At 42.0% G+C, this 23,785-nt stretch overlaps 1 protein-coding gene across 1 annotated transcript in view; it reads right to left on the bottom strand.

Moving 5' to 3' along the window:
- Positions 1–6,377: 6,377 nt before the first annotated feature.
- Positions 6,378–23,785, bottom strand: part of LOC140847691 (relaxin receptor 2-like) — a 43,394-nt gene continuing 25,986 nt past the window's right edge. The window contains 9 exon segments of the mRNA XM_073228789.1: positions 6,378–6,558; positions 6,560–6,635; positions 10,686–10,904; positions 13,830–14,240; positions 14,835–15,064; positions 17,529–17,600; positions 19,757–19,828; positions 19,929–20,000; positions 22,954–23,025. Of these exon segments, the coding sequence (XP_073084890.1) occupies positions 6,378–6,558; positions 6,560–6,635; positions 10,686–10,904; positions 13,830–14,240; positions 14,835–15,064; positions 17,529–17,600; positions 19,757–19,828; positions 19,929–20,000; positions 22,954–23,025 (1,405 nt within the window).

Consider the following 23,785-nt stretch of genomic DNA (forward strand, 5'->3'; position numbering starts at 1 on the left):
CCCCTACCTCCGGCTCTAAGACTTTTATGCAACTGGGACACTTCTTTTGGTGTAATGGCAGTCTTTTCAACTCACTGCCTCACAACTCCAATACACCCTGCATTCTTGTCACCCTAATCCCACAGCTTACATTTTACTGCATGGCAGAATTTCTTGAGCTCCAACCTCCCTTGCCCTGGTGCACAAAAAGAGCTGCTTTCCTTCCCATCATGGTCGGTATCTCTTTGATCACCTCAGCCATTGGGGCAGGGTTTTCGGGAGAAGCCTTGGGTCACTCTCTATGGGTAGTTAGAGATCTCAACGCCAAACTTGAGGGAGCCCTGACATCCACTGCCGATTCCCTAGCCTCTCTCCAAAGACAGTTCACTTCACTACCTAAAGTCACCCTTCAAAACCGGCGGGCCTTAGATCTGCTTACAGCCAAGAAGGGTGGCACCTGCGTCTTCCTTCAAGAACAGTGCTGCTATTACATCAACGAATCCAGCATTTTAGAAACTGACATCACCAAACTCACTGACCTTGCCTCCAGCCTCCACTCTGCTTCCAATTCCAACCCATTCTCTTCAATACTAACAAACCCCCTCCTCACCTGGCTCTGGCTCATTGCAGGCCCCATAATAATCATTCTTCTCGCCTGTCTCTTTTTACCCTGTATAATAAAGTTCATCAAATCTCAAGTCGGAAAAATCTCTAATCAAGCTTTCAACCAGCTTTTACTCAGGAACTACCAGCTTCTGGCCACAGAAGATCCCTCACCCTCACGTGAGCTCCTCACCACACGCTGAGATGGACCCCTCTCTCTGCTGGAAACTGTTCCTAGAAACAATGGCTGCAGAAGCCTGGCTTCTGGCACCCATATCCCCCTGGCACCACCATTAGAATCAACAAGTCCTCGACCTATAGTTACAGGGAACCTTCATTGATTTCCAACCTGAAGAAGTCCACATCTACTCATCCTTACCGTGCGGAGTCCTATCAACCCTTTCCTCCTGATCCTCAAGCCTTCACTCCCTTCTCCGCTCCTGTTCAGCAGGAAGCAGTCAGAGAGAAAGCAACGTTCACAACCCCATAGAGGAGAAAGGGGGGAATGAAGGGCCCCCACCAGTAAGATGGCAAACTTCCGGCTTCTCTTTGGGGGTCCTCGGTTTCCGCCGGTGCCACCTGAAGCCCAATCACCTCTCATCCCCCCCTCCCACTCCCAGCACCTAGCCAACAGCCACCAGCCCCGTAGAAGTGACACCTCAATCAATTCATACCCCTTCCTATATAACCCAGCACCTTTCCCTAATAAAGTGGAATTCTCCGGTGAATTGCTGCTGTGTGTCGCTCCTTTCCTTTCACCCTCCATTCCAAGAAAAGAGTTTAAAGGAGGAAGTGTGAAGTGTTCATTAGGAATAAATCCTCCGGAAAGGTCAAGTAATGGGGACACCCTCAGGGGCGTGGTGGGGGTGGAGGCTTTCAGGGATTGAGAGGTCAAAGCACTGATGAAATGCTTTCAAATGTTCAGTTATAAAGAGCCGGTGAACATCAGACATATGCTAAAGGAGGGTGTAGGCTGGTGCGGCTGTCTTGTTAGATGCGAGACATCCGGGCACTGTGGGCTGAGGGGCAGGAGCTGACAGAGAGGGAGGGGAGGAGGGTACAAGAGCTCACGGCTGATGGTGCCAAGGATGAAACAAAGATCAATCCCGGGTCCAGAAATACATGTTTTATCCTAGTTCTATGAGGGATTTAGATATGTCATTGTTGCTTTCTCTGAATCACACTTTTCTCAGAAATATACCCAGTTATACATGCTCGACTTCCCTGTGCATCTGTGTCTGTTTTAGGGGGTATTGTAGGTGATAGGAGACCTGTTTATACACTCACGTGAAGAGAGGAGTCTGAGATTTACAGTTAAAATGGTCACGTGTTGATTGAAACGCTGTCTGCATTCCCAGATTTTGCTGGCAATAGGTCACTTAACTTTTAAGTTGTGCCGACTGCCCTGCTGTTGATCTGCCATGTCTTAGAAAAGCTTCATTGTTTGAAGCTATGCCTCAGTTTTCTTTCCCAAATAGAACAGGGCCCTGTAATGCTCCCCTGGAGACGTGGATTTCCTGTGCATTGAGGCTGCCTGAGAAATGTGTGACATCCCAAGAAATCGGAGAATTGGATGATCCTTGAACTTCATGTGAACTTTTGGATTTTTACTTCACACGGATCATCAGGAAGTGGTTTAATCCAAGTTATAGATCTTCCCAGAAATGGGACAAGACATTGGTTTATGTGACAGGATCTTAACGAACTCGGGTACAGAGAATGGAGGAGATTGAAAGATGCTTGGCTAGGTCTTACAGCAGTTGATGGCTGAACAACTGCAACTATGACCCCAGCCCACTGACATCTCACCCTGCATTTCCTCACCCTAAGTGGATGTTGTCTGTAACAGGACAGTGTATAGCTTCCATTACAAAACCATTACTGAACTAAACACCCTAGCACCATGAGTTCAGAAAATCAGTACACAGGTGACAGTTTTATTGGTTCCCAGACAGCCCAGAAATAATTTCTTCTTGTATCCAAACTAGTTAGGAGTCTATGACTCAAAATAGTTAGGAATTTGCTCAGGTCCCAGAGGCAAGAGGTGTCACCGAGGGCTGGGGCCAGGCGCTTTCAGAGAGCAGTTCCCCATTTCTGAATCTGCAGTTTTGTCACATGGCCTTATTATTTTCTATTTCTTCATTTGTAATTTCTCTCTCCTGTACATGTCATGTGAAAGTATGTCCTGAAGACTATGCTAATGAAGCGCAATGAGTAATGAATAGGTTTCAATTGGGACTTTAGGAAGAATTTCTCAAGGACTGAGATCTCCTACTGAAAAAATATTTAAAGGGAGAATAGTCTGATTTAACTTTATTTTCCTTGTTCAGAAATAAACATTATTATTAAAAATTCATCTTCATTTTTCATAAACAGTATAATAGCTGACATAAAAATAGGTAAATATATTGTAACTCTGGGGGGAAAACATGTTCCCAGCCTGGGGCAAATTACCTCTGAAGCCAAAATCATCAAAAGGAGATATAAAGTGGGAGAAACTTGTTTATTGCTTGAGGCAGTCATCCACTTCTGCTTGCCCCTGTCTCACTATCCCACTGCAAAAAGGGCCCTACTAAACCTCTCCAGTTCAGATATACCATTGCTCAGCCAACCCTTGTAATCACCTATTAATATGTAGATGGGCTACTTCTCTCCATGCTTTGGAAACACCGATTGATGTGGAGATGCACTAAGGTTAGATGAGAGATTCTGGAAATACTGTCATTTTACCCACATATATAAACAGATATATACAAAGAGAGATGTTTGAAATCACTTTTTCTTATTCACCGGGTAAGAGAATAAGAAAACACAAATGCTTATCTTCAATACTTTGTTTCTTGAGTAAAGTATCTAAGTCTATGTATTTAATATGAATATATGCCCACCTATGCTACACTGCAAAAACTAAAAAGAAATACACCGGAAGATGCATTTCCTTTAGATGCCCTTGGAGCATTTATAAAGCAATAATGTGGATATCATTGGTGACACTTTACCATCTCTCATTTGTATCTTGTGCCTTCTCTGGATCTCTGCATTGCTTATGAACTTGAGGATGGAAAGCACAGTGAAGAATCACCTTGGGTGAGATAAATTCTGGAAAATGTTACATGACTAGATTTGTAGCAAATTACCAAATACTGACTTGATCTGGCCCCCGAGTCAGCCTGAAGAGACAAACGTTGAGGGGGTGGGTTTGCCTCATGATGAGAGTCCATGATGCTATGGAGACCAGGTAGATGGAGATGCAAAGCTGTGGGGCAAGGTAGGGGTGGGGGGCTCTGATACTGCTGCCTGTCTACAGAAGCTCGGATATGTGTGTCTCGTTTAAAGCCCTGGGCCATCAAGAAGCTAGTTCAGCAACTGCAGTGGACATCAACTATTTTAATTTTAATTGGAGATAGACATTAGGAATGAAACAAATGATGTGAATAAGCTTAGCCATGTGTAACACAGACAAACCATGTACCCTCTTTTTGTACACTTCTCTGATGCACCACATCAATTTTTTGGGGTATCTTTTTTTTTTCAAGACAAGATGTCAATCACACACAGACACACAGAAGGAATACAGACCAGGTAATTCGCCCTTATCATTTCCTACTCAGAGATGGCACAGTCCATGGCCACTTAAATTCTGGAGCAATGTTTAATTGATGTTTATATTGTTGTGGAAAATGATTCAGAGGTGGTATTTTCATAACCACACAGAAGCACTGGGTTTAAAAAACAAGTCTGGCCTAATAAAAAAGACCTCACTCGATCCAGATAAAAGACTATTATTTGCTAAAATCAAACATACTCCTGATGGCTTTCTGCTTACACAGCAGTACAGAATGAGATTGTTAATCACACAGCTGTCAGAATTCAATTCTGTACCATTTGTTGGCATGCTGCTGACCAGTACATTGCTTCCATTTCTCTGTGCAATGTGCTCCCACCTTCCTTGGCTCTCCTGACCTTCTGATTTTCCTCATGTCCTCATCTCAGCAGTAGGAGCACGGACCTCACAGACTCGGTTCCCCCACATTTGATTCATAGGTTATGCTTGACGTTTCTCAAGATGGGGAGATACACATTCGTGCTAAGATTGCAATACCCTAGGCTCAGGGTCTATTACTTACTTATGCTCCTGATGTTGGGAACTGTATTAGGAAATAAATCATATGGTGATCAAGAACTGGCAAAAGACATTTAGTAAAATGTTAGTGAATGTAGAAAGCAACTGATTGTTTGGAACTAAGCTAAAAGCTGGGAAGCAACTAATCATAGTGAAGAGACAAGATGGAGAAAAGTTCAAAACCATAAGGAAAAAGGGCAGCCTACCCGATGTGTAGGAACATTATTTGTAGAATCCTACTGGAAAGATTTCACTGATGTAAGAAATATCTCACTTGATTAAAAGGAAGGACCATATGTGATGGCTTTAGTCAATACTAAGTAACAACAGGTAAGTTACTAGAACAGCTGTGATGCAGAAACTGAGATTCTTCCTTGCCTGGATGCTACTGGATAAAAGGTCGTCCCATTAACAAATAATTAAGACGACCCGGTATTCTCGGTCAGCTGCTTACATTTCGTTTCATTAAAGAAACTCGGAATGGAGCGCACAGTGAGGAAGTGAGGCTGCCGCCTCTTGCTTTGGTAAAAGGGGAGAGAAAGAAAAAGGTGAGATGTGTCTTATTAAATGAAGCTGTTTCCAAGCTATACTGTCTGTCAGGAGAAACATGGCTAACAGTCAATAAATCCATGGTCTGTTAAACTGAAAGTAATATATGGACAAATGCAAAATATAATTTTATTTACCTGATTTTTTTCACATATACTTTCAGTATAAGCCATAGCGAGGCCTTCGCAAGTACTTCTCATTTTCAAAAAACGAATCCAAACTTATGGGGCTTTTTGTTAACAACAATGGGAATTTACCAGAATAAGCAAATGGTCCCAATCAAACCACTATTCTTAAATCCTCTTTAACACCTCTTATTTGTGTGTTCTCTGAAGGCAGAACTTTCCAGCAATGACAGTTACACTTAAAATTACTTAAGAATATAGATCTTATTAATATTTTCATAAAAATGTTTAAATGTAAATCTTGACAGTTTGTCCACTTTTCCTCTTGGGCCTGCAAAGCAATATCCTGTTTGGAATCTCTGTTCTTCTGACATTAAGTAAAAGCCTAGAAGGCAAATGGTACTGGGCTTCGTCCCTCTACCTCTCTGGTCATATGCTAGGTGTCATAGCCTGTATGATGTTCTGCTTTCAAAGTTGCTACTTCCCCGCCTCCGTAGGGCTGAACTTGAGGTGGGTGAACATCTCAGAAATCCTGGGCTAGCAATTCAGCAGGAAGCTGCTGATTTAATTTGACGTGGAAAAAGCAAAGAAAGCCATGTTCTTACGGCCACACTGGAATTGCATGCCATGAATGTCTTTATTTTATGGACAGTGCACCTCAGTTTAAAATCAGAGCAAGAAGTGCCCACATGCGGGCTTTCCCTAGTAGGTTGGTAGTGCTGACTAGCTAGAGACCAACTGCACAACAGCCTCCTGTTAGTTGATTCACTAGTGCATTTCAAGGATGCAGGGTGAGAAGAACCCTCAGGTACAGTTCTCAGCACAGCTTGTAAGTAGTAAAGCTGCCGCCAGAATGCAGTCCCAGTGGGCATTCGGTTGTGCCCTCCTTGCAGAAAGCTTGGCCATTGGTAAAGCTGAAAGACTTTGTAGATGTCATTGTCCAAGTGCTGTACTTTTTTATAGGTAGCCCACCAATGTCCAGTGAGACAAAACCATTATTAGGAAATTGGTTTCCCCATACTATTGCCAAGGGCTATTTTGTTCAGAACCCCAAGTTTAAGTGAACAGGAATCATCTGTCCACACAACGGACGTGGATAAACTCTTGTTTTTAGTTTTGAAAATTGATTTCCTTTGATTTTTGTGCAGCAGCTGTTTAAACTTGTCCTTGAAGAGCTGGTGTGAGTGTGTAGAGGATGGGGTTCAAGGCACTGTTGACCAGCAGGAAGAAAACGACCACCCAGGAAGTGATTGTGCCTGGAGAAGGAAGCAGAGAATGAAAAGCAGAAGTTGGCATTTTAAAGAGACACAAAATGCACATGACCTTGTGTAGTCAGGGGTATTTTCGAGAAGGCTGCCTAGTTCCTTTAAGTTTTCTCTCACCTTATTGAATATTTATGGAAGCTATGAATTCAAGTTCCTACCATTTAACATCTCTGAATGTCAGTAACCACTTCATGGGTTGTTGTGAGGCCAACGGAGAGGAAATGTGTGAATGCATTTCACAAACTATAAATTGGTATGTAGTGGTATTTTTGTTATTATTGCCTTTCCTTATAAAAAATAAGAAAATGAGGGAATCATTCTTAACCAGTGGAACAGTGTTCAGGAAACTGTGGAGCTGGGTCAGATCTGACCTTGACCCTAACTGCAGCCCTGAAGGCCTTCTTGCCCCCCTCATATTCCAGGGGTTCTGAGAAGACAGGACTCTGACAGTTTGAAGGGCAGAAAGGAAGGCATCTCCAAACATAAGGAAGTCCTTTTATGTAGAGCCTCACAAATGCTAAAAGAATATTAAGGGAAAGATGCCACAAATGTTCTTTGTGAGGATAAAATCTGGGATGATGCTGTACCTTCCGAATACATCATTTGCTTGGTTCAGAGGAAGTGGATTTCGCTGTTACATGCAGCTAAGAGACCTCTTAGCTATGTCACTGTGGGCAAACTGTCTCAGCTCCCTAGACCTCCCCTGCCTTCTGTGTGAAAGGGGACCCCCGTAACTTACTGGATGGACATCAGGGGCCTGGGCCAGTGTCAGCTCTGCTGATATCGCTTTTCAGCATCAGTGCCTGAGGCTGATTCTCCACTCCACCCCCAGTAGGAGGCCTCCTCCCCCTTTTCAAAGAGCTCCAGATAGAAGCTGGATGGTGAGACCAGAGGTACTATGCCTCTCACTCTCTGTCATCCCCCCTGTAATTTTCTTACCCTGCAAACCCCGTGACTTGTTCCTCTTTGCCCTCTTCCTTCCTTCCAACCTTTCTGGTTTTCTCCTTTTTTCTGATTCTTCTCTGACTGCTCACCTGACCTGTCCCCCGTCTCCTTTCTGTATGTCTACCCCCCTTTCTTCCCAACCCATCTTCTCTTTATTGTCCCTATTTATTTATTTTTAACTGGAATGAATAGGGAAGAAAAAGATCTATATTTGGCATATCTTAGACTTATTAAAGTTTCATATTACTATATTATTTGACTTTAATTTTTAAAAAAGGAGAAACTAGGCACAGTTCATGACTGAAAAAAACAGGGTAAGTTGCTTTTTGCCTGTTGGGTCCACCAAGGAACCAGCTCAGGAAAGAGACTTCCCACTCAGTGTCATGGGGACACTCTCAGGACTCCCCTGAGATTGCAGGGCTAATGCTGGCTTATCTTTTTGGTCTGACCCCACTGCTGTTGGTGACATGAAGCCTCCACCAGAGTTCTTGGTGGGGACCAGAATGGGCTTAGGACAGTGAGTGCATTTCTGGCAACACTGTGGGAAGCCAGGTAAGGAAGAAGGGGCTTAGCGAGATGTGAAGAAGATTTCTAGGTGCACTGAGGTGTTCAAGACAAACCTCAAACTACACACTATAAACATAGAGAATGGCAGTGTGGTCTGATAATGTTTTCACAAGACATTTTTTCTGATTCCAGTTCCCCACCATGATCTGAAATGTCTTAGTCTCCCAGAGGATGATGACTGCTCTTGCTGCCATCAGATACCCTTGATCACCTATCATCTCCTGATTCTAAATCAGAGAATGTTGTGGGCTGAATAGCATTCCCCCAAGTTCACATGTTGAAATCCTGTCCTCCCAGAACCTCAGAGTGTGATTATATTTGGAGATTGGACCTTCAAAATTTTAAGTTGAGTCCATTAGGAAGGGCCTTCTTCCAATCTGATGGGTGTCCTTATAAGAATGGAAGTCTTGGATACACACAGAGACACTGAGTATGTGCACCAGAGGAGGGACCCCATGAGGACCCCATGAGAAGGTGGCTACACTGAGGAGAAGCCAAGGAGAGAGGCCCCCACAGGAATCTGCCAACACCTTATCCTGGTGCAAGAAATGCATTTCTGCTGTGTAAGTCTACGGTATTTGTTATGACGGCCCCAGCAGACTAGCACAAGGAGAGAAACCCTTAAGGAGTTAACAGATTCAAAGAACATTAAAACTGGGAGGCATCTGAGAGACTATCTGGGAACAGCCTGGGTGAGATGAGGTGAGGTCCTAAGTTCCCTCAGTGGCAAGGTCAGGACAGGAACCCAGGACTCCTGCCTCCCCCGGTCCTTCTCCCACCACACGGGCTGCCTCTTCCACAGCCAGCTCTGTGGTGGAGAAGGGCACTGAAAGGTGTAGAAAGAGGAGCCAGGGAGGATGACACCCCACCAGCCCCATCTACCACTCTCGGACCAACTCAGCATCTTTACCTGAAAAGGCATATATTCAATAACATTATGTGGAAAGACAAACCAGACGTGGTCTCTCCTCTCCCGAAGCTTATAATCTGAAGGGGGCAATGAATACACTTAGAAAGTACTACTGATCTGAGGCAGTTCAAATGAAGCTAGTAAGTAAAGTGCAAACAGGATATAGCTGACATTTAATCAACTGGATTGAATGGGAGAGGGGTGGAGAGAGGTCTGGAAGGGGGAGTGTTTGGGGTGAACCTTGAGGGATGAGAAGGGGTGTTTAGGAGGCTATTTACTGGTTGAAAGTACAATCCAGATGGAGGCAACAGCTTCGGCAAAGGTAGAACATCAAGGAAAGGCAGATTGAAAAAGGCCAATAATTCTAATGGGCCTGGATCACAGAATAAATGAGGGACAGGTGGGAGGTGAGAAATATTTTAGTGCCAATCCCAGCATTTGGACTTCACTCCATGAGGAATGGAGGCCAAAGGACATCTTGGTCCTGTTGAATTTGCAGTGTAGGATGTAGAAGTTGAGATGTCCAGGAAGCTGCAGTTGACTTGAGACTGTCCATTAGGTTCCTCATCTGGGACATGAGCACTTAATTAACTCTTCTCTTCAGGGATCAGGGATCTCACACACATTCTCATGGCTTCAGCTCCCACCACCCAGGAAGGGCTTTGGAGTAGCTAACCCTTATCAACCTCCTGGATCTCCACTTCTACATCTTCCATGGCTCTAGGTCCATCTCTGCCTTGTTATGAGACTAAGCTGACAGGTTAAGGGGATGCTGTGTGTCATTTTGCAGTGAGGCATTTGACAAGGCTCCCATGACTTTGTGTACAAGCCAGAGGGGCATAAATTGTGACAGCTGTTACTTGTAAATTCATCATTCTTTTATAAGAGCTTCCAACATGTCAACTGCATGCTTGATGCCAGGTTACCAAGACAAATAAGCACAATTTCTGCTCTGGTCGAACTCTACAAGGAGATTTGCGATAGCCTGAAACAATGAGTTGAAGATGATCACAAACTCTGGTTCACAGGAAGGCAGCCATGAGCTCTGGGTGGCCCCTAGATGGCTATGACTTCCAGGTCCCAGAAAGGGCGACCTGATAAATTTCTAACTAGTGTGAGGGTTTGCAAACATCCAGCACTCCACAGAGTGGAGCTCAGTGTGACAACCACAGGGCTAGGGCCAGACGCAGACTGGTGGTTCTTAACCAGAGGTGTATGTGTGCCTCAGGGTCACCTAGGCAAGTTTTCCACAACACCCATGTATATCAATTTGTCCCTATAGGATAAACTAAGAAGCTCAGGGTGGAACCTGCGCATGTTCATTTTGATATTTTATGTGTACAGTTGGTCAAGAACCATTATATGTCTCAGGTAGGAGCAAGACACTAAGAGTTAATGTTTTTCTAGCTCCTGTTTTTTGTTATTCTTGTCTGAATTGCACTCCTACCCAGTTGGTATCTTAGAATACTGATTATAAAGCATTGAGGGAAATAACTGGTTGTACTGAAGTTGTATGTATTTATGGAGCATTTACTATACATAAGTCATTGTATTTTGACCTTGCCAAACAAAGAGCATAAGAAGGCACAATGTACTGCGGAATAACCGAAGGGACTGACCTGGTATTTCCACCTGGAAGAGGGAAAGAATTTTAGTGACAAACACAGGAATCCAGCAGATGGCATCAGAGAACACTATAAAAAAGAAGCAATTTGCAACGGCCACCTCTCTTCCAATGTGATACTTCACATCCGAAGTTTGCAAGGCAGTTTTTTGAATGGAACAGAACATGATAGTATAGGAAAAGACGATGATGAGAAAAGCCAGCAAGTTCACACCTGTTGGGAAAAGTTCACACCTTTTAACATCTCAGGTGCATAAATCAACAGGAAAAACATTGTATTACTTAGGTGTTCAATATGGTGCCTCTTACGCTGTATTTCTAAGGAGCATTCTTTTGTATAAGCCCAGTGTTAATCAGCTAAAACCCTAAATCCAGGGCTCTGTGCTGGGAAAAGCAAAAGGAATTGAGCTTACCAGATCAAAAAGATACCTCAAATACAAAAATGTTTTATAAAGAATTATAGAACTCCAAGACTCAGAGCTAGGTATGTATCATGAGTTAAATTTTAACTTTTTTGAAACAGGGAAAAAGGTATTTTTGTTTTTAGCTCTCTGCAAATTCAAACCTTAAGGGATTACTGTAATCATATATATGTAAATAAAATAAATATGACCCCATTCCTTTATCTTACAAATATGAATAAGATGATCTTGGAATATCAAGAAGATAATAGCCCCAGGAACAGTATTGCTGTTTTTTGGTCTTAAATAAAACTACTACATAAAACAAAAATACATTATTGTTTTTCTTCAGATTGCTTACTGTAACTTAAACTATCATAACCTGTTAGACATGTTTTAGAAAAAAAAGACACAAGATAAAAAACCTTTTAAATTTAACTATATGACTTCTTCAGGGTCAGATACGTTCAGAAGACTCTCACTTAACATCACCATCCTATTATGCTGACTTCTAAGTCACTTTGTTGTATTCCTACTACAATAAAAAATCCCAGGAGTGATCATATAATTCTTCATTGTGAGCTTAAAACTGGAACATACTTTCAAAGTTGTTAAAAAAAATGTTCATCTGAATCTAGACTCTGTGGAAGATGGGCAAAGACTAAGGGAAAATTCTATAGATTCATGGTGATCTGCTGTTTTTATCCAAAACCTTCATATTCCACAGAATCTCATAGTAAATTCACACTATAGAAGTTTATGAAATTGGTGTATCTTGGCCTCCTGTCAGGAAGTTTTATTAATAAATAAAAACAACTGTTAAGGAAAACCCTCTGGGACAAATTGTGAAAACATACTTACAGAAAGGCTCAAAAGTGTATGTTCTGAAAACCCCACAGGAACGTAAGGAGCTAACAACCAAGGAGCCTGGGGGTGGGGCGTATGGAAACTACTCTCCTCGCAGCTTTCCTCTAAATCTAATTCTATTCTCAAATAAATAATTTAAAACTGTGTTTTCTTATGTTGTTCAGGCAGAAAAAAGTGCTCCAGGAGTCATCATCCAGGTGAGCTGTGGGTATAGAGATGATGATGTGTGTGTGCGCGTGGGGGGGGGGTGCGTGGGTGCATGAGTGCACGTGTGTGTGCACATGTGTGTTTGCGTGCTGTAGCTCTTTGTCTGGAGCATATCCCCTCTTAGCCTCCTCCCTGCCCCTAACTGAGTTCCAGCTGCACCCAGTTTCTTTCGCCTTTCATCTCGGCCTGTTCCTTGGCTTTGGGCCTTGAGATCCACTGTCTTTTCCTGGAAAGGACATGACCTGGCTAGTGCCTCCTAACCCTTTGGACTTCAGTTGGGAGTCATTTCTGTTGGGAAGCCTGTTGGGCCCTGCGATTTGGGGCTCCTAGAATGTCCTGCTCTCCTCCTTCGTGGTTTTGTCAGCCTGTGATGGAAGGATGTTGACTTGTCTTCATCCTTTCTGGCTGTAGGTCTGTGAGGGCCCATCTGTTGTATCTCCAGTCCGCAAGGGAGTGCGTGGCCTATAGTAAGTGCTTATTAAATCCTTGTTGAATCAGTGAATGTAAAGGAGCATGCGTGTGTGTCTGTGAATGTGTCTGGCGTGCACCAATGCTGGGAACAGCTTACCATATCCTGGCATAACATATCTCTGAAAAATAACTACAAAACAGGGTGGTATGTGAAGAGTATTATCAAAAAGGCACCAAAAAAGTGTATTTTTCAGAGAGGGAGGGGAAGGAATCACTGGAGAAGACATGGGGACAGTGGTTAGGACCATTCTCTGATTAGTTTAAACTTGATCTTGCAGTAGCAGGGAGTCATAGAAGGTCTCTGAACAGAGGCACCCAGTCTTTTTGGCACCCAAGTGGTGAGCAGATAAAGAAAAATAAGGCCCCCTACAGGGTAAAAGACCAATAAGAGCTGATGTAATAATTCCAGGCTGAGATTGTCAGGTTTTTAAGGAAGGTAATAGCAGTAGGTAGAGACTGGAAGAAATAGAAGACAGGCATATTTTGATGTAAAATATTTGATGAAAAAGGAAGGGTTATAAAGCATATTGACCACTTAGCTGAGTGGAATTGAAATGCTAAGAAACAGGTGACATGAGAATGGCCTTAACTTGAAGCAGGAGAGATACCTGTTGGAAAATAAGAAATGTGTTTTTTTAACATTAAATGCCTGATCTTCTCATTCATCTGTTACAGAGAAGGTGGGGGCTTCTTTTCTAAAAAATTAGGAGAAATTAAGAAAACCTTGATCACTCTTACATTGCCGACTTTAGAACTACACTCACCAAGATAATAAATCTTCTTGGTGTTTCATATAGATAATCTCCTGCTAGTGAGTTTCCATAATTTCATCATTATTATTTATCTAATTCATTCTAGGTTGTAAAACAGAATATGAGTTCGAATAACTTGGTAGGGTTACAGGACAAGGCGCTAAAATAGAATTCCTTCAGCTCATAGTCACTACGTGAAAAGCAAAGGGTCTTAGAGATAATGCAAGATCAGCCAGAGATCCAGACAGTGTTTTTGTTCCCCCTACTGAATCTCTATAATAAGAAGTTTAATAAACATTTCCATACATATGCAGCAAGAACTTTTCTTTAGGAACTCACACAGTCTTGTGTACTTTCTGAGATAGACAAACATGCCTTTGCTGAACTTTCTGCTATTTCTACAGCAATTCATTTGTCAGGAAATGAAAAAATGTAATTTACCTAGGAAAATGCCCAGAGAATATCCTTTGTTCCCAACGTCTTCTGTTTGGTCATAATAAAGGGGGAAACAGACTCCATTTTTTCCATAAAAGTTTCCAAAATAATCCTCATTCCAAAAGGGAATCACCGCTATTAAAAACCCCACGATCCAGAAGCCCAAGAGGATGACCGAGGTCTGCCGTTTTCCAGGACGAAGGTTACTGAAGGGAAAGACAATGGCCAGGAACTTCTCCAGAGTCAAGTAGGTCAGCAAGAGCACGGAGACATTGGTGGACAGCAAGGCCAGGAACCCCATGAGGCGGCACTGCAAGCTCTCCATCCACAGCAGTGTGTACTTCTGATACTGCCCGCGGTATTTCATATGGGAAAAGCCAATGAAGAACAGATACACGCCCATCAGGCAGTCCGCACCTGTTGGGGGATCAGTACAGAGTGTGTGGTTGCCCCGAATCTCTGGTGCTCCCACCTAGATCTACATCTTTCATCCTGTATTAAATAGACATACATAAACACCTACAACTCTACCTGGAAAGCAACGGACTTCAAATAAATGTAATGTTTTTAAAGTACCACCTTGGATCTTTGTTTGATCATTTAAAAGAACAGTAGTGGTGGCGGGGGTGTAATTTTGTGAGGGGAGTTAGTTTTTAAACAGTAGATACATATTACACAGTTAATCAAGGGAAATATTTTCTGGGCTTGAGGAGCATTGGTGCTATTATAATTGAAGGTTAAACAAAGCTTAGTTTTATGACACATGACCTGTCCTCTACATCCATCCTTGACTCATCGGTTCCTCGTGACCCCATTTCTAAGACATAACTGCTAGGGGTGGGTGCTCGATCACTGCAAACCTATGCAATATAGAACAGAGTGGCCCAAGGGAACAGTGCCTTCATACTTAGAAAAATGAATTGCCCAGCATATATAATTCACATTAAATGCCATTGCTGAAGGCCAATATATGTCTAGTCACAGCTCACAGAAAATAGAAAACATACTTACAACAAAGTTTTTTGATTGACATAGCGTGAGTCGTATTTTCAGCTTTAATGATAGATCTCATGCCAAAGATAAAAAGATTTCCAAGGCAGGTTATGAAAGCTATAACCCAGACAAATATTCTGAGGATATTGTTAGCCAAGAGGTCCTCAAATGAAGAAATGCTGTCAGTCAAGGGCATACATATTCGGACATGGGGAGCATAGGAGCAGTATCGAAAGTTTTTAAAATAACTAAAGTGAAAAGGAAAAAAAATAGTCACTTTACATGCAATGACACAATGAGCAGCTGCAATCCCATGAGCTCCGTTAGGTGTGTGACTCAACTAGGTCTGTTTGTGTTTGTTTAGTAGTGATAATGTAACTATAGAGCTCTTTATTTAATACTACTCTACCCTGGGTAATGTTCTCATTGTAAAAATGAAGAACCAAAAAGACAAATGAATTCGGTGTCTTGTCAGGCGAGTCAGGGGAGGACATGAGATTGGAAGTGTCTGGGACCCTGTATTTTCCCCCGCATCATATTGGACTCTTCTCTAGGGTTTTATAAAAAGGAGATTGCTACTGCTAAATTCATCTTTACCAACAGTCAGGCTTTTGTGTTCGGGGTGTAAGGGACCCAGAGTAACTCATTAGGAGCATTCCTACATTGCACTTAGTTTTAAATAGACTCACTTAAGCCGGGCCTCCTTTTCCCTGACATGGGCAGGAAGGGAGGGTCTCTGCCACTAGGAAAATTCAGTCTCACTGGAGCTGGGAGGAGAAGCAGCGACCTTAAACACAGATTTCTGATCAGGGCCTGGAAGGACTTAAAATAATGTCTAGAGGGAAAGGTAGGTTTACGTGTGATCACTGTATTTATGACGTAGGTGTGCGCAGTCTCGAGGTGTTTGAACTGGGAGGTCATTTGGTTTATTGATAGTCCCCAAATATCTGTGTTTAGGATTTTCTCCCATAAAACTCATTCTATGAATTTTTTTTCACCATGTTTTCAAGTTCATTTCTCTCCATCTTTTTTTCTGTCATCTCCCCATTCAGTTTCTGGACCAGAAAGTTAGACAAAGCTTTATCTGGCCCTGGCGGGACTGGCCCCTGAGGCCTCACTGCCTCCCTTCCTCACTCTCTCCACCCAGACATGCTGACCGTCTAATTCTCAAGCAGGCCAGTTTCATCCCCTGCCCAGGGCAGCTCTTGGGCTGCTCCTTCTGCCTGGAAGGTTCTTCCCCCAGATATGGGCAGGGCTGCCTTCTCCCTCCCTCCAGGTCAGCTCAAATGTCACGTCTCTCTGATACCCCTTCATCTTGCTTTACTTTTCCTCACCGAATTTATGAACTTTTTGAGCATTGACTTCTTTACTCTGAATGGCCACTCCATGGGGCAGCCACTCGTGTCTCCTGTTCAGCCCCGTGTTCTCAGATCCAGCACAGAGCCTGACCCCTGGGAAGTCCTTAGTACTCAGCAAATACTTAGGTGAACAAAGGAATGATGGGTAATCTGGTTCTGGGCATGTCAGGTAGAGAACCAGGAGACAATCCCTGACCTTAAGTAACTTCCTTTATAGAGTCCTGATATCATTTGTGCAGTTAAATGCATTTGACATATAATTCTTTTGCTTTCCTCTTCCCTGGAGCCTCCTGGTTCCTTCAGGGTTCCACTGTGTCCACTATGTTCAGAGAGAGCCAGCCAGCATCTCTCAGAGACACAACCTCTCCTCCCACTGTGGCTATGGCGCTGGTTGGAAGGTGTAACCAACTGACACATTTTCTGCCAATCATTGGTCCTTCTTGACCTCATCCTCAAGTTTACATGTTAAAGCAGTAGCTTCTCCATCAAATTCTGAAGAGGTTGCATTTCTCTATTTTAAAACGACCTCATATTCTGAGTGCAACAAGGACATGACACCTACCTTAACTATTTATCTTCTGGTGCCACAGAAAGAGGTATGGTGAAAACCACGTAGTGTACATCAAATGCTTTTCTTGTAGCAATCCACCTGCTGCACAGATATAAACAAAATGTTCTCCCAAAAGAGCACCTTGGCACCAACCATTTCATCCACTGGCTGCACCCAATTTGTAATCTTAGATCAGAATCCTCCCTATTGTTGTGGATAACAAGGGTGAACTTTTGAGATTATGAACACAGAGATTATGCAGTTGATAAAGAAATGATCATGTCATAAGCACATATATTAACACAACTTCCATAGTGCACTTTAGCCAAATCTAGTAAAGTGACTTATCAAAAACTATGATAAAGATTAATTACCTCAATTTTACAGTGCACTTAGTAACAGTAACACCTGAAATTTATTATAGCACCTTTCTTCCTAGGGACTCAAACCATAGAGCAGCCGACTGCTCATTCATGTGAGGTGAATTAATGATTCCAGGCCTCCTGAATACCATTTAGCCAGCGACTTCATCTCATGTAATATGTGGTACTCTGGTACCCTGATCTCTTAGTGGGCCTCAATTGGATAAACAGCGTGTTTCCAGAGAGAACTGTCATTCGTGTCAGCACATCACAATATTGAACTCTATTTGAACAGGGACCAAAGGTGACAAAATTAAAAAGTTCTCAATAAAAAGACTTTTCTTGCATAAAAACACATTGCAGTGATACATTAGACAGTTTACACTAAAACCTAGGTAACATTGCATCATACTTTCTTCTCCATTTTTTCATGCATACATACATGTGAGAAAGATTCTTCATGGGCTGAAACATTTGGGTATTTATATTTGGAATCTCTATCCCTTCCAGGTCTCTGGAAAATATGCACAATAGGTTGCATGTTTTTAGGGCTGAACTTTTTAGCCATTACATTCTGTCTCATATCAGAAATGCCATGTTTAAAAATCTCATGTTACCAATTTATATCAGGATTTGAAAATTTTACAGGTAGTCTCTTAGAAAATTGCCATTTCTCTTTATGCCCCCTGAGTTCCAAGCTGATGTGTCCCTTACTGTGCAGAATGACATTGTAATAGATTGCACTTGTTCCTTTAATTTAAACATGGCAGATGTGATTTGTGTGATTATGAAATTGGCCTTGTGGTTTCATTTTATAAACCATGTGCATTTAGGGTCTCAGACAGGAGCTGATATTTCCAACCAAAGAATATCACTGAAGCAAGTTTTGTGAGAATGTGGATTTAATCACATTATAATTTCATGACAGGCCTATGTGTCTTTAGACGGAACACCAGGGAAGCAGTATGAGCAGCTTCAATTCAGGATAATTGTTCTTAAGACAACAGTGGGAAGGGTAATTCCTTTCACTCCTGCAGGCCCCATCAGTGGCTCTCAGAGGGCTGTAAGGAGAACCCCTATGCTCCTCACTTATCCAGAAGCTTCTTCCAATATGGATGCTTTGAAGACCCTAGGACGGCATGAATTAAGGGAGCCTGCCATGTTCTCAGCAAACACAGGTGGAGAGAGAAAAATCTAAAAAGGCAGAGCCTTATCCCTTTAGGGTTTATTTGGAAAGATGTTTGATTCTCAATTACTTTCTTTTTGGCTAATCCAAATAAGGATTTCTTGGCATGGCTCTGAGTTTTCCTTTGCCCACTGTGTACTTCAGAGAGGAACTGCCCTGTTCTTTGGCAGTCAGGGATGAAATTTAGGGGAGAAATTATACCACTGAATCATCAGAGGGTCAGTCCATTTGAAAGGATCCCCCCCTTCTCTCTTCTGTTCCCCAGCTTTCTCATAGACTTGTCACCACTGTTAGCTTTACAATGGATGGTGAGATTATGTGATTACAAGCTCATAATTTCCAAAACTGCAGAGACCACTGTCTCCTGGCTGCCAAGGAGTGCTATGAATAAGCGGGTGGCCAATAAATGTCTGCGAAGTCAACGTGTGAGTCTTTAGGAAAAAAGGAATGAGACAATAAAGAAAGGAGAAACATTGTTTAAGTGCGGAGTAGGTCATCGCTACTCCGACTTGTAGAATGGCCTGATGTGGTAACATGGTGTCTTGGCCTCAGAATTCAGTGTGTGCTGAGTGCAGGGAAGGGTCACTCAGCCTGCGTCCTGGGGTGTGTTTTCATATTTAAAAACAATGTGTCATTTATATTTTTTGCTTTTGTATTCTAACTTCTTGAGAGCAGGAACCCAGTCTTTTCCATCAGCAGATGCTCCCTAATATCTTTGAGAGAGAACCTAAATCTTGCAGTATTTTCCAATAGAAAATGATTTATCAAGAATAAAAAAGTATGGTATTAAAGATGGGTCTTTGGGATGAAATGAAGTCAGACATTAGGCTGAGATCGGGTCATGTAGTAGAAACAACATGTTTCTGTGCAGAAACAAACAAGTAAGCTTCAGCTAACAAGGGCTGTTCGTGGGAAAGGAATCATGAAGCTCGGATGATGACTGGCAGAATTCTTGGCACTGAAGCCAAACATGTTTGAAATTCTAAAACACTACACAACGTGAATTGTCTGTTCCTATTTGTGGGATAGTTTTTTTCTCTACTGATAGAAGAGTAAAAAGCATGCTCTGTAGATCAATATCAAGTGGACGGTTTTAGCAAAAGGGAAAAGGAAAACACAGGTGAATCTTAATTTGTTCTTTTCCAACTGTTTGGTAGCAACACTATTGAAAATTCAATTCTTTGGGAAACTTTAAGATGATACTCTTGCATATGAACCAGTTTTCAGGAAGGAATTATATCTAGCTTCAAAAGCAGAAAGGGTCTTCACATAATTTGAATGGTTAAAAAAAAAGATTCAGTACATACTCCATGGTAACATCTTTGAATACATGTTTTATGGTAACAACAGTATTTGCAACTGCCTGAGGATGCAGGATCAAGTCAGAATCCTTCATGTATATTAAATATACCCACTTAAACATAAATTTGGGTCTAAGTACATCCACTCAAATGATAATCAACATCCTATCAAATTTCACTTACAGAGACTGGAGTTCTTCAAGGTTTTCAAACTGGTTCTTATGGAGATATAAAAGAGGATTGGATGACAGATTCCTTTAGGAATTAGAAGGAGGAAGAAAGAAGCATGAGAACATTATTATTTCAAAGATCAAGATGTTGCCATTTCAATCTGATGAGAGTAGGAAAAACTTACAATTTTTGTAGAAGCATCAGGTTTTCAAAAATGTGGGGTGGTAGCTCCATTATCATATTGCTAGACAGGTCCCTGTGGGTGACAGTGAAAGAGGCAATTACATTGGAAATAAATGACATACTTATTACTCTTCATAATTATCATCATCCCATTTGACATAACAGAAAATATGCTCCACTTTAACCAACCTGATAACTGGTTACCCAACTAGCCAAATGGGTGTGGTTCTCCATCATTCTCAGATGTGACACTTTGCTCATCCAGTTCCTGCCTGGAATTTACCCTCAGCCCCTCTCCAGCACATTCTAAAACTGGCTTCAACATTTACTTTGATTTATTTCCTCCGTTTTATATACCCTATGTACACTTTGATTTCTCCATTGTTTCTGTGATTTCTACTTGGTTCATGTATGATGATATCTTGTTTATCCAACTATACTATAAGCTTTCTGAAATTAAGACCTTCATCTTCAACTTATTTCTCATTCCAACTAAGATAGTATTGGCCACACAGTATCTGCCCAGATAACCTTGAATGAATAAATTCACACATTTTTAACTTATTTTAATATGGTACTATTTTTCACAGGAAACTGAGAATTTAGAACTGAATATAATAGGACTGTCCAATCTGGAAAGAATCATAGGGAAGTATTTCTACAGAATGTGGAAAAGAGATGTCTTAAGACCCAGAAGGAATCAGGGATCTTTAGGGGTCCAAAATATCCCTCTGAGTCAGAGAAGATGTTAAGAGTGAAACAGATGTGATGTTGCCTAAGAGTCAAAAAAAGATCCTGTTTTTTGGAGCTGCTGATATGTGGGAGTTACAAATAACTAGGACTTAGGTCTTTCACAGAGGGAGCTTAGAACTAGGGTAAGCAACTAGATTATAAAGCTAGGATGGAACCAAGTGCTATTACAGAAGTACAGATAAACACCAAGGAAGAAGTCGTCAAAGTGGGCCTGGGAAATTAAGAAGTGTTTGGTCAAAGCTTGGTGATTTTTATGGGTGGAATAAAAGAAGAGGATCGTTCAGGTGAGGGTTAAGCAGGGTCAGAGAAACAGACATTGGTTATTCAGGACATCTGCAGGAGTCAGCAAATGGTCCAACGTGGGTCGAGGGGGAAATGTATGGGAAGATATGGAGACAAACTGGGAAGGCCAAGGGTACATTCTGAAGCAGGGTTCCCCATAGTATGTCCAGGCATCAGGATCAGGGAGGGAGCTGGCAAAGAGCATATTCACGGTGCCCAATCCAGAAGCATGAGGCGAGAATCTCTGGAAGGGAGCCTGATAATCTGCAATGTAAAGCCCATATCCCGTGTGGTTCTTCTGAACATTAACATTCAAGAACTGCGTCAAAGACTTTGCTCAACAGCAGGCACCAAGGAGCGATGACATTAAACAGCACGGTGGCATATGTCCCATGTTCTGACTGTGGGATGATGATTCTTTCAGAAGCCTGAAAAGTCATAGAGATAAAGGAGAGAGACCAGGCCGGAGTCTCTGGCCCTGGCCCAGGGGGGACCTGCTGGGCCTTCAATGGGGCACAGGCAGGGCTTGCGGCCAGCTAGGGTATGAGGAGTAGAGACAGGCAGAGGGAGACGGAGTCACCTTCCAGCCGGCTGCTAGGAAGGATGCTGATAGCACTAGGACAGCAAGTCCGGGGGAAGAAGCTGGCAGTGGGGTAAGGGTCATGTACAAATTACTTCTGAGGTGCTGCTTTGACATCCCAGTGGAGACATCCTGGGAATTCTGATCTGATGCTCCAGATATGAGGAGCACACCTGGGTCGTGTGCAGAAGGAAAGCCACAGGTATGCAGGTGGAGAGAGCGTGCCAGCGGAGCAAGAGGATGGTGATCTTGTGTACCTAGAACACGTTGAAGTGTCTATTGAAAAGTCAAGTTGAAAATCAAGGACAGTCTTTTGTGGGGAACAGACTTTAGTGGCCTCACCTAAGTGTGCTTATTGCTCTCTGGGAGGGGTGTCTTGAAATCCCTCCACCCGTGTAACCCGAATTCAAGTGTCCCTATGAGGAATGAGTGAGCTCTTCTGAGGGAGCTGTCTGTAATTTTTTGCCATCGCATGATAGCATTTTCAGTTCTAATACACCGTCTTGCACAAAGTAGGTACTCCTAAATATTTGTGGGTTTGACTTATGATACTTACTTATTAGATTGAGTTATCTTAATTATTTGGGAATTAGTTTTCAAATTCTCTTACCAAGTTATTTTTTTCACCTAGCCCTTTCTGGATGTCAGTACAAGGCATACAGAATGGGAGAGAGATTAATTTAGAAATTGTTTTCCATTTTTAGGATTTAGATCAAGAGAATGATTTCTCTACCTTAATTGCTATGATTTGTAATGTAACAGACTTAATTTTAACTTCCAGTGATACATAATTGCATTAGTAGCAATGAATTAATAGCAAGCCAGATGCTTTTTACAAGGCTCAGATCTACAAACATATATTTGGACAGAAAAAATTACACAAGCTCTCTGAATATTTTTCAGTGAACCTACTACTACTCTTCATGCTGGATATTTGTATTTTTTTCATGTACCCTAGAGGCAATAAGTGTCTTCATTCCTTTGTTCCATTATAATTCATATTATGTCAGTCAGTCACTTATTCATTCAGCAAACATTTATTGAGAATTAACTATATTCCAGCCATTAGACATGATGATCCCTGAGTTTAAGGAGCTATGGAAAACTCATTTATCCCAAACACACACACACACACACACACACACACACACACACACACACACACACACACATATGAAATAACCCAAAGAAAATAGGGAAATTTGAGTAGGTTAAATCCATATTAAGCCCACTGTCCAATTTCCATTTGCTTTTGGTGTTAGGATAATGTTGGTTTTCTTAATTGATTTTGAATATCCGGTATTCTGCAGGATTTTGATTGCTGCTAGTGGAAAGGCAGTCTCACTTAGTCATTTAAGTTTATAATCTAAGAAGAAGCAATCAGATTCTCCTGGTAGACAGTGCTACTTACAGTTCTCCTAAATTTTTTAATGAGGCAAATGTCATCTCTGGAACAAAATCAATTTGATTTCTAGGCAGAAACCTGCAAGACACGGTGAGAGTCAGCCCAGGTATTTGTGTCTGGCGTAACCGCCCGCTCTCACTGGGAGCTGCCATTGATCTGGGTGTAACTTAATGAGCCTCCTTTGAAGTCCTGAAGTGAGGCATGTTCTGTGGTCGATCGCAGGCAGGAGTTTCTCACAGAGGATACCCGGATGTCCAGGAACTGCTGCCATAACTAATTGGGGGTGCTAGGTGTGGTCTATAAAGTGGCACCTTGTTTGGATTCTCATTACCTTAGAAAGTGTTTCTTTCCTAATATTCCCAGGTGTAATGTCAAGTCTGGACATTGTTAATAGTTTTCAGAGAGGCTGTGAAAACTTGCATAAGGAATGTTCCTTCGGAGAAGATCAGAAAAAGCAATGCTCGAACCAACCTCATAGCAGTTTCTGGGGCCACAGACAAATTTTAAATGTGGTGGGGGGATGGTGTTTTTACATTTCCTTTGTCTAGAAATGTACTCCTCCAAGCATAACAGCAAAAGGACAGGGTCAGCAGCTAACTGCCTTACAGAGGTGTTAACACATAAGATGATGAGTATGAAAGTGATGCAAAAGCTACATGGAGCTATCAAAAAAAATAGAAGCTGTCAATGTAATTTGTTTGGTTTCAGTGTTCTTTCTCGTTATCCATGAGAAAAAAAAATAAATTCTGCATCTCCTAAGTGGGATAGCTTCTTTCCTCATTAAATATGCTAATCTGAAATCTCATTAATAAATACACACCCTGGAAGTAGCCTTATC

This window comes from Manis javanica, chromosome 1, assembly GCF_040802235.1.
Source record: "Manis javanica isolate MJ-LG chromosome 1, MJ_LKY, whole genome shotgun sequence".
NCBI classification, from domain to species: domain Eukaryota; kingdom Metazoa; phylum Chordata; class Mammalia; order Pholidota; family Manidae; genus Manis; species Manis javanica.